Source organism: Cavia porcellus, unplaced genomic scaffold (assembly GCF_034190915.1).
Source record: "Cavia porcellus strain 051 isolate PalLab524CR breed Dunkin Hartley unplaced genomic scaffold, mCavPor4.1 scaffold_14, whole genome shotgun sequence".
In the NCBI taxonomy this organism is placed as follows: domain Eukaryota; kingdom Metazoa; phylum Chordata; class Mammalia; order Rodentia; family Caviidae; genus Cavia; species Cavia porcellus.
The window spans coordinates 67,929,270-67,941,254 of record NW_026947497.1 but is presented as its reverse complement, the minus strand read 5'-3'; the positions used below and the strand labels follow the sequence as shown (position 1 = coordinate 67,941,254).

At 44.2% G+C, this 11,985-nt stretch overlaps 1 protein-coding gene across 5 annotated transcripts in view; it reads left to right on the top strand.

Moving 5' to 3' along the window:
• Dgkg (diacylglycerol kinase gamma) overlaps positions 1-11,985 on the top strand; it is a 193,515-nt gene that overhangs the window by 101,066 nt on the left and 80,464 nt on the right. For all 5 annotated transcript variants that reach the window (XM_023560313.2, XM_003477071.5, XM_063261207.1 and 2 more), the window contains one exon: positions 6,671-6,735. In XM_023560313.2, the coding sequence (XP_023416081.1) occupies positions 6,671-6,735 (65 nt within the window). The remainder of the gene's footprint in view (positions 1-6,670; positions 6,736-11,985) is intronic.

The following is an 11,985-nucleotide window of genomic DNA, read 5'->3' as shown; positions in this document are numbered from 1 at the left end:
TGGTGGTGATGAGGGTGGTAGTGGTAATGTGGTAATAGTGGTGCTGGAGATTTGATCTAGTACCACCAGGGAGGAGTAGTACAGGGAACACAAAGCTACATCTCCAAACCTTTTTAAATTTTCTTTTGAGACAAGATCTCACTTGAGCTGCCAGGCTGGCTTCAAACTTATGATGCTCCTTCCTAGGCCTCCCAATTAGCTGGGGCTACAGGCATGCACCCGTATGCCTGGCCTGGTTGTTTTTATTCTGATGACGACACTGAAGTACATTATTATTATCTCTACTTTATGAGTGAAGAAACAGAGATTCAGATTTAGGGATTGTTCTATTTTCCCACTCCTAGTCCAGTGCTTTTTTTTTTTTTTCTTAATTTTATTTAAGGATAAAAAGAAAAAGAAAGCAGAAAAAGGGTACAAGTTATACAGAATTTCAGAAAAAAAAAAACAGTAGGAAATCACTAGTTAATGGATTACATATTGTCATCTTACAAATATTTGTTCAATGGGGCTGGGGATTTAGCTCAGCGGCATAAGCGCCTGCCTTGCAAGCAGGCAGTTGTGAGTTCGATCCCTGGTACCGATAAAAACAAAAAAGACAAAAAAAAAATTAAAAAAAAAAAAACAAATATTTGTTCAAGTTACAAAATTAAAGCATATAAAGTGGACATTCAAACAGTGAGACTGCAAACAGTTCTGTTCAATGATCCAACAAAACTCAGTAATATCATTGTCTATCTTATACACCTAAATTTACATGCAGTTATATCGTTTAGAGCACTTTCTTTTCCTCTCTTCTGTACAATGACTATTACACATTTTGGGTTTTATTACTCCCACAGTTCTTATTACTTTTTTTGAAAGAGAGTAAAACCAAATGTGACGTAACAGAACAGAGTCAGTCATATCAAAAGGGTGCATAATAGATAATGTAAAAACATAATACAAGGTGATCAACAATGGTTACCATAATGCCTCTTGCTATCTTAAAAAGAATTGCCTATATCATCAGTTATAATAAAATTGGACAAAACGGTAAAGAACAAAACCAAAACATTGGAGACATGGGATGCATTATGATGCCCATTCTGGTTGACTATTATCTTCTTTTGAAGACCTATAATGTGTCCAGTGCTTTTTTTCACAGGAGAGAGAGAGGGGTCGCTGGGTCAGGTTCTAAAAGGGGCGGGGGTGAACTAGGAGTAGTGTAAGGGTTCCTGTTCCCTGTAGGTCCCAGCCACTGTTGGGGGACATCTTTCCCCAGGCCTCCTCTGGGTTCCCCTTCCTTCCTCGCCCCGCTCTGAAACCACTCCTTTTCAGACCATTTGTCCAGACTCTGCCTTCCCGAGAAGGAACCCTGCAGTCTGGCATTTAGGGGACTGCTAGACGAGGGGCTCCCAAGCATTCATTGTAGCACACACTGTGTGTGTTTCCTGTCGTAACCAGAGTACACCGATTGTGTACCCACAGCACACCAGGCCCAGTCTCCTGTGGGCAGATGCAGTCATGTGTTTGTGTGTTGTAAGAAGAAACTGCAGCTTAGTGAGCTAAGGACGACTCCAGGCTCTTGAGTGGTAGATCCTGGAATCATCACAGCTGAGCTCTTAGGCCAGCTGAACTGCGGCCTCTGCAGCCTGCGGAAAGCAACAAGGGTGGGGGAACCTCAAAATGTAGTGAGTGCATGGCAGCCCTTCCAGTGCCCCTTATCAGAAATTCGAATTCCACCCCCACCACCATGACTCAGCCAGTCTGGGCAAGGTCTGGGAATGTGCGTTTTTAACCATCCCTGGGGATCATTCGGAGGCAGATGGTCTTGAGCAAGCGCTCAGTGTAAAGAAAACCCATTAGAGCAGAGGAGAATATATAAAGATAGTGGCTCCTCCTCCCAACACAGAAACCGGAACTGAAATAAATGAACGCAAGGAAAGGTAGAAAAGAAGGGAGAACCAGGCTGTGTTCCTAGCGGCAGACGACAGTCCGGGCTCTCCTCAGAGCTTCGGCACCAGTGCTTCTCCTGCTTTAACACGCTCAGCCCTGGCTGACAAAAGCCTCGTGATCCCAGCACCTCCCTGTCTCTACAAATGCCCCAGTAAGAAGGAAGCCTCTCCCTGTTGGTTGTACGTGCCAAAAAATAAATGGACAACACTTCTCAACTAGACATCCAGAACCCAAGAGCCATAGTTCTTGGGTCAGTAACTATGTTTCTGATTTGTTCTTGCAGATGGAAGAACAGGGAGAGAGGGAAGGAGGAGGGAGGGAATTGTCCCCAAGGAAACACATATAAGCAGAATCTCCATCACTTTCAGTGGTCAACATATTTATCTGCCCAGGGCTGATTTATAGTATTCTAGTCTAAGCCGGGCGTGGTAGGGCAGGCTTGTAATCCCAGCTCTTGAGAGGCCGAGGCAGGAAGATCACCACGATTTGAAGGCCAGCCTGGGCTGCATAGTGAGTTCAAGTTCAGTCTGAAATACGCAGTGAGACCCTTCCTCAAAAAATAATGATAATATTCCAATCTATTTATCTTTCAAATGATGAAGAACTTCACAATATCTTCTTCATGATTCTTTCCATGTACCTTGAGCATATGTAAGTTTAATATTATTGTGCAAGGGGGTGAAGAGCCAGGACTGTGTGTTTTTTATCTTATTGTACACCCTTAGCCTTCTCTCAATAAAACATTTGCAGGGTTTGTGTTCACTCTTTAAAAGTTGGAAGGAGAAAAGCTTGATAAAACAAGTAGCCAACACACAACCCTGCCAGAGTCTGGGGCTGACATTTGCAGAAGGTCTTGCGCCCTGTTTGACTTTCCAAACTTTGTGAGAGAAGTAGGTATGTAAACCAACCTAGTTTTACTCGCTTATTATTATTAATAATAAGAGTCGGAGCGCTTTGCAAAGAGATCCCTGCATGGTCTTTGCTCTCCCAAAGGTCTTATTGATACAAATGGCTGCTTCTTTACATTTAGAAAGATGATGGCATTGATCCCCCCCAGAGAGCCTGGGGTGCCTGCTAGGATGGAGATTTTCCCTGAGTTTGTTCAGTGCCATCAGAACCCGTTTAGTAGTTAGAGGGTTAAGTGAGACAGACTCCCCTGGCCTAACCAGAGTGACTGTGACCGCACCGCCACCAATCCCCATCCATGTGCCAGCTCTCTCTGCCTCTGAAGGCTGAACACAGTTGGCCTTCTCACGCCTTCTAACTGAGACCATGCACTGGCACAAGATGTTAGACACAGTCACGTCCAGGACATCACTTCCTGTGACCTCTCTGGCTTTTTCTCCCTGCTCTCTATTTTTGAATTAGAAATGTCAGGATGGCCAGGTATCAGTGACAGGAAGTCTAGGACTACCGAGTAATTCCTGGGGAATGCTCTGCTTTCACTGAGCCTAGCAGGAGGCGGGCACTGCTCACCCTCTGATTCAGTGAAATCTGTTTCAGATGCTAGGGGTTCCTGGGGTGAACAGAGGCCACAGCCATGGAACTGACCCACCCACCACTTTACACCTGGCAGAGTCCACAGGCCACATTTCCTGCAGTGACAAGCCTCCTGCCTGTTAAAGAACTTGTCAACAAGATATCCTTTCCCTGAAAATTTTCGGATTCTGTGAGCATCAAGTTCTTATCTGTCACCTGTAGAGTCACTCCAACAGTGGGACTCACAAAGAAGTGACTTGCACAGGGGGATCTACATTATTTTCCATTCCCCAGTGTGCCCTTGGTTTTTAGAACACTCCCAATGACAAATAGTCCACCCTGCTGCCTCTTTTCTATTTCCATAAGTAGACAAAATGACCAAGCCCCGCGTTTGTCTAATACGGTAGCCATGAACCATACGTAGCTATCCTGCCCTTGAAATGGCAGACTTAATGTCTAAATTAAGTCGAGCTGTAAGTATAAATACACACCAAATTTCAAAAATGTGATGTGAAAAAAAGGATTTTAAAATAGCCCTACAATTTTCATGTTGATTTTACTTTGAAATGATAGTATTTGCAGCATGTCATAAATATATAGATTTAGAATTAATTTCATTTGCCTCTTTTTATGTTCTTATGTGGCTATAAGAAAATTTTAAGTTATACATATGACATATATTATATTCTTTGTTGGACAGCTCTGGCCTAGACATTCCAATATCTCAGAGTCCAAATAAAACTTGGAAAAGGCCCAAAATTCTTTGTCCAACTATTGCTTGGAGTTTTGGTTCAGGAAAGGATAGCGTTATGTCCTTACCTCTCATCAGCTTCTCTGCACCCCACACAGCAGAGAATTAAAAGGCCATCAGAAATGCCATCATCACTTTCATGAGTTTGCAATTCCCTTACCCCGCCACCCAACCACCCAGCCCTTCCAGCCGGAAGAGTCATCTAGTTGTAATCATCACTAAGAAAGGATTTGGATCACTGTTGCCCTGTTTCCCAAAATTCGAATGAAATCACTACTGATTATAAATACGCCAAGGTCAGTGCTAGACACAGAGGTGCCCAAGAGAGTGAATCTTGACTCTCTTTTTAATTCCCAGGTAGAGAAATATGGCCAGAGTCTTACCATCATTGCCTTTTCAGAATTTAACCACAAAGAATCCTGCCTCTCTCTCTCTCTTTCTCTCTCTCTCTCCCTCTCCCCCCCAACCTTTGTATATTTGCCAAGGGATTACACTGTCAAAATAGGAACCACATGCTAAACTAATAATATTATAAAGGCTAGTCTTTGGGAAAAGAAGTCCTGCAAAACCAACTATGGAAAAACCAAGGACAATTAGAACCGTACTGCAGGAGGGATCCCTGCAAACATCCCGGAGAACTGGAAACCCGGAGCCAGTCACAGCTGTACAGGGGGAGGGGGGGGACACCGCAGGAGTACTGAAGTACAAACTGTGCCAGGCTGTGTATGACAGCTTCCTTTTTTTCTTTTCCTGACAGAAGAAAATTAGTGCTTCAAAGGAACACAAGTAGATGGAACGTTTTCTTGAATGCCAGAGGAGCATCTGACAAATGTCACATGCATCATCCTGAGCATATGCACTGACACTTACCCAGAGTGAAGGAAGTGGACACCCTCTGGGGGCGGGAGGGAGCACCCTGGGGTGCTTCCCACCAAGTGTCCATGAGTGCACCTCCCCCCCTTCAACTCTTGATGTGTCTTAAACTGAAAAATAAACCAATAACTACAGTTTAATAGTCAGACTCTCAAGATAGAATTTTAGCAAGGAATGGTTGCCAACCACAAACCCAACCATAATCCCATCCTCTTGATTTGCCCTGCCTACTTTTCCACTAGTGGCTGCTGTCGGAGGTCATTCCCGTCCCAAGTGCAATTCATCACACGCACTCCTGTGCTCAACAATGCTTCTTCCCTAACCTGTACCTCCTGATGTTGAAATCAAACCAAAGAAAATACCAGCATTCAGAAATGTGCCTTTGTAGAGTTGCCTTATCAAGAAACGGAATATGCATTAGCTGGAAATCTATATGGGATTTCAGACATATTTTAGCCACATATTCCAGTAAATGGGCTTCTGGGTTTGTTTGATTGCTTGTTTGCTTCCTGGCCAAATCTGAATCAGCTCTTTTGTTTCTGCATGGCCCATATCTCCAGTCCAGTTTGCCTGTTTGTTTCTGAAACCCAGTACCTGCACCTGGCATGCTAGCAGAGGCTGAGCGGTGAGGAGGTCACACACGTGTTCTTTCGCTGGGACACAAGACCATTAACTAGGGTAGAAGACCCAGTGTGAAGAGCAAAGTTAAGTTTAGCTTCAGGACTGAAGCTTGGGTTTGGTTCTAGAGCTCCAGGCTACAGTCAGGCTGGCATCTAGATGCTAGGCACAGCCACAAGGATTCCCAAGTGGCCCGTGATGGCAGTGTGACCTGCAGACAGGGCACAAGGTTAAGAAGTTTGCACCTGAGGATGGAGCACTCAGGAACATGATACCATGGGGCCCATCCTCACCGTGACTTCTGGGTGCAGGTGGCAGGGGTGTACCTGAAGAATGTAGATACAGGAAAGCAACAAAGCGCCCCAGATGGTGGCTGGAAGCTTCTCTGCACCTTGGAAGGTTTGGGTGGGATGATCAGGAAGCAGAAACTAGAAGTTAATATGTTTTTCATCTGTGAGGCTATGTTGCCAATGCTGCTCCTCATTGCTACTAATATGAATGGCTAACACCTGATGGCATCCCCAGGGTCAGCTTTCTGATTTTGACAAAGTACCATAGTTACCTGAAGTGTGACCCTTGGGGGAATCTGGGTGAAAGGGACCTGGTAACTCGTACTATTTTTGCACTTCGTATGACTGAAATTACTCCAAAATAAAAAAGTATTTTTAAAAAACACTTAGCATGACAAGGCATCTCCTAAGACTCATGATCAGCTCCACACCTGGTTTCTGCTCCCTGCCACCTGGACGACTCTCGTTCTCCTCAAAGGACAGCGACTGTCCCTCTCTCTCACCCCTGAACTGCCTACCTGCTTCTTCCTGGGTGGAGGAGAGGGGCTAGAGTGGCACGAGCTCTGGGGACAGCCAGGGTAGGCTCTGAGAGGGCCGGTGGCACTCGCGGGTACCCTTAGCGCCTCCTCTGGGAGAGCTTATCTGGGGCTGGGGGACTGAGCACCCTGCACCAGGCGCAGTGCTAACCACTAACCAGGCATCCTGCCTTCTCTCCCGCTTTCAGGATGCTTCCATCGCACACAGATTCCACATGATGAGAGAGAAGCACCCTGAAAAATTCAACAGCAGGTAAGAGGGCCGCGCGCCCAGCTGCTCTGCGCCCCGCCCGCCCCGCGCAGCCAGCCAGACCGCGGCCTCCCACCTGCTCCCACGGAAATGTTCTTGGCCCGGCCGCCCTGGGACTTCGCTTTCCTGCCACGTTGCCGGAAGGACGGTTTCCATTTCCAAGCGGAGAGGGAGGGAGGGGGGTGTCAGGAACCTGCCGCGACCCGGCAGCCTGTGCCCTGGCAAGAGCATCTGTGCAGAGGGAGGGAACCGGGGTGCAGGGGCGCCGGCCTTCGGGGTAGGTAGGTGCAAGCCCGGCCGCAGATTCCAGGGTCCTCGGGGGAGGAGGAAGGAAGGGTGCAGGAGGCTCAGCTTTTCTGGCCTCCGACGCAAAGAGGTGGCAGCCCTGGGGCTGGGGCCTGGGGACCGCGATGGAGTCGCGTCTGCCCTCCCAGACAGCAGGGGGCAGCAACGGAGAGGCCTGGCGCCTGGATACAAGGTCTAAAAAGGGCAGAGAAAGAAAGGCGGGTCGTTCCTCAAACCACTTTTCCTGAGTGCGGGAGAGAATTTGCCAAAACTGAGTCGTGACCTGATAGCTATCCTAGGGGCTATCGATTTACCCATCTCCCATCCTTCTTTTTCTTCTCACTGGTCAATTTCTAGCTTTTCTCTTCTTTCCTCTTTTGTTGTACTCTTAGTGGACCTTGGGAGCCCAGCTCCAGCCTCAGGCAGGTGGGGAAGAAACTAGACAGTAACTTGGACTTGATCTTCGAACCTAAATGGATTGACTTTCAGTTGACTCACAAGATTATTTTTCAAAGCAGAAATTAGGGTGTTACCTAGAGACATTCACTAAATGCCCAGCGCCATGAAAGAGCTGGCCACTTTCATTCTGCCTCTTTGCCCTGCCCCACAGCCCGGGAGGTTAGCTAAGAAGAAAGTCTTAAGAACCAGAAACAGAACATATGGAAGCTTCTTTAGCCTGGGGAAGGGTGATCTGTGGGATTTAATAGCTGCTCAGCATATTCTTGTTTCTCTCTCTCTCTCTCTCTCTCTCTCTCTCTCACACACACACACACACACACACACACACACACGACTTACACACTCACTACATAACACTAGCATGTGTCCTTCCAGCCCATCTACTATACTCACAAAGTTGACAATACTGTTGAGTCTCCTCTGTTTTTTTTTCCTCCCATGTGTGTATGCAGCCACTTTTCTTTAAAAATACTCCCCTTACATCCATTTCACAGCTTTTTAAGAACTTTTGCTCATACAGTTCCCCTTATACAACTCATCCCTAGGTGCCAGTGAAGATACCACATGGTTGAAATCCATGGGCTCTGTGCATTCATCCATTCAGTGGTATCTTTTGAAAACCTACCCACCCGGCACTATTCTACAGGCATTTGGGGCAGACCTGTGAAAGGCCCTCCCATTCCCCCAAAGTGAGCAGACTGGAAAGCAATGTGTGTAACAGTCTGTGTTAAGTGATGTGAATAGAGGTATCCTACAGGAATACAATAGCGTGGAACTTAGCACGGAGGGCTTTTCCAATGACAGAGGTGCTCTCAACCGAGACACAGGAAACAGAATACATTTTCCAGGTTGGCAAAAACAGAAGGGCAATCCAGAGAGAAGAAACCAAGTACTGGATACAAAAAAAAAAATACACGAAAAAATAAGAGTACAGCACCCTTGAGGAAAAGTTAGCTGTCAACATGATCTCTTAGCCTCAGAAGAGAATCTCGGTAACTTGTAGAGACTAAAAGAAAGAGCAGAGAAGAAATTTCTTCATATTATGAAATCGATTGATAGGTCAATGTCTGATACAAATAGAGTGACCATCAAGTATCTGTCAGCCACATGACTAATTAGAAAGATAAATCTGTGTGTAGAGACCGTAGTGTGCATTTTGGTGCAAACTCTGAGCACACTGAATGGGATCTGTATAGCCATCTTCTTTGCTTCTTCCTGGATTCTGTTCACAAAACTCCTTTTAGGGGCTCAGTTTGTGTAGATCTATCCCTCACTTTTTACCTGGTTTGAGGTCAAAGTGGTGTGGTAACCCAGGTTAACCCAGGGTGACATTCCTTGCCTAGGAAATGAAGATGCCTAGAGGCAGCCCCTGTTTCCCTCCTTCTAAGAACTTCAGATCTGTGTGCTGCTATTCTGCCTGCTTGTACATCTGGAAAACACCTAGGAGTGCTCAGTTTGTCCACGGAGAGGCAGGCAAGCAGCCATTTCCTCCAGGCTTCCTTATTTAGCATTGGAGATGCTTTTAAATAGGCAGGTGGTTGTTGCTATGGTTACCCCCATTACACCAGTGGCTAAACTTAGGAAGGGCCACAGGGATAGGAAGAAAGCCTGATACCCAGGATTTGGAAATGTAAATGATATTATCAAACAAACCTCCCTCGTAGCTAGCTGAACTTAAGTTCTCCAAAGAATAGTCCCTGCTTGGCTGAAAACCTTCGCCTTCACTGCTTGGGACTAGCCCGGAGGGATAACCTGAGCTGTAATTCTTCTGTTTTGTTTTGTTTGTTTTGTTTTTGTTTTGTTTTGTTTTCAAGGAAAGAATGTGAGTAATCAGGTCTAGAACTTATTAGGAAGCTTGACTCTTTCAAATTGCTGGACTATTCTAAGAATAAGTTAAGAATTTTTAACTCAGTACGCAAGGTCTTCAAGGGGTTCTGAGAATACCTTGGAACTGTACCTTGAAAGAGCACCCACAACTATCATGAAGCCCTTAAAGGACTCCCCCAAAATTTAATTGAAAATTTAATATAACCTCCCCTGAAAGGTTACAAGTCATAGTTCTGAGGATCTTTGTATCCTAAGAGGCCCCAGGATCATGATTTAACTGTGAGATTTCAGGATATTCTTCCCAGTGGCTTTTCTATTACCAATCATTGCTGTGAAAAATGACTAGTTGCACAAAATAAGTTAGTTTCCTGGTGGAACAGCTTTATTTTATTACATTTTATTAGTGCATGTTAATGTTACATGACCATCAGGTTTATTTGGGGAAGTTGGCACGTGCATTTAACAAATCTTGATCAATTTTAATCCCATTACCTTTTTCTCCTCACTCCTCCTCATCCCTTTCCCTGTGTCCGGTAATCTACCTCCTGGTTTCCTATCCTCTCTCTTAAAAAAAAAAAAAGAAAGAAAGAAAGAAAAATTATTTTAGGTTTTTATCATACAAAACCAAACATTTGACATTTTAATTTTCTGAGTCTGGCTAATTTCACTTAACCAAAGGGTTTCTAGTTCCACCCTTTTCCTGAAAATGACACAATTTCCTTCCTCCTTATCGCTCAGTAATATTCCACTGTGTATACATACCACAACTTTTTTACCTCTTCATCTGTGGGCAGGCATATAAAACTGTCTCCACAGCTTAACTACTGTGAATTGTGTTGCTAAAATTATGAGTATGCAGGTATCGTTACAGTACACAGTTCTTAATTCTTTTGGGGATTTGCTCAGGAATGGAATAACTGGGTCAATGGTATTATATGCTTACTCTTTTGAGGATTTTCCATAATTATTTCCATGACGACTACACTAGTTTGCATTCCCACTGACCACATGGAATAGTACCTTTTCCCCCACATCCCCATCAGCATCCCGTTTTTTGTCTTCTTCATGGTGTCTACTCTGATAGGGGTGAGATAGATTCTCAATGCAGTTAAATGTGCATTTCTCCAAGAGCTAGAGATGTTGAAGACTTTTTTTCATATTCTTTTTTTTTTTTTTTTTATTGGTACCGGGGATCGAACTCACGACTGCCTGCTTTCAATGCAGGTGCTTATGCCGCTGAGCTAAATCCCCAGCCCCTATTTTTTCATATTCTTTTTGGCCATGGAATAGGCCTCATAATGGAACAAGAACCAAACCCAAGAGGATAGCAATGTGAGCCACATGTGATAGCGACTCTTTTTCGTCGTTGTTGTTCCGGGAATCGAACTCAAGACTTCTCACTTGCCAAGCAGGTGCTTATGCCACTGAGCTAAACCACTGGCCCCATGATGGGGACTCTTTTGGACGCCTTCTACTACCTAGTCATTGATAGGCTAATTATAACTCCTAATTAAGAAATGTTATGAAGATCATCATCCCATTGTCAGCATAAAAGACAGAAAACAGATTTGATTCAAATGAGATTCCACCATGTGTTAGAAAATATTCTAGGATAAAGAATAAGAATGGGGGCTGGGGATTTAGCTCATCGGCATAAGCGCCTGCCTTGCAAGCGCGTGGTAGTGAGTTTGATCCCCGGTACTGATAAAAAAAAAAAAAAAAAAAAAGAATAAGAATGGTCTCTGCCTTCAAAACAGTCATAATCTTATCAAAAAGGAATTGAACCCTCATTTTTTTTCAAAATTATTTTAACACACAAGAAAGTCACAATTTAGTAGGCCACAGAGTGCCCAGAAAGTTGTATAATATATAGTAACATTCAAATGGTCAGATCTCAAATATCATTGATAAATGGATTATTTTTGAGTATAGAAACAATGATATAAGGGAAACTAAGAATCACTATCCAAGCCAGGCATGGTGGTGCACCCCTGTAATCCCAGCACCTGGGAGGCTGAGGCAGGTGGGTCATTGCAAGTTTGAGACCAGCCTAGGCTACAAAGTGAGCCCAGAACCAGCCTGGACTGTGTAGTGAGACCCAGTCTCAAAAAGACAAAAAAAGAAAAACATCCAGAATTATTGTCTATTTATTTTGCCTCCTGCTAGATGTCAGATGAACTAGGTTTCTAAAAATATATCAAATTATTTAAATCCCAAAACAACTTCATAAGGTAAATATTAGTATTCTTGAATGACAGAGAAATTAAGTCTGGGAGAAACCAAATCACCTAACTCGGATGAAGTGATAGGTTTTTTTTTTTTTTTTAAGCAGCACAACTGATTTGATTTCTGACCTGCTTCTTCATAGCAGAGTTCCAGCCCTGGAGTTTCTGTACTCACTATCTCCCTCGGATTTTATTTAGTAAATATCTACTGTATACTGGCACTCTGATAAATACTTCTTTTTGAAATCTACCAGCAAAGCCACTTAGAAATGTTTTGAATTATAGTTTTAAATTATTCAACATATAAAGTGACATACACTTTTTTTTTGTACTAGGAATCGAACTCACAACCTCACACTTGCCAGGCAGGTGCTGTGCCACTGAGCTATACCCCAGGTCCTCTGATAGGTACTTTTTACCTGATCCCACCCAATGCTAATGGTAATAAGCAAGGATA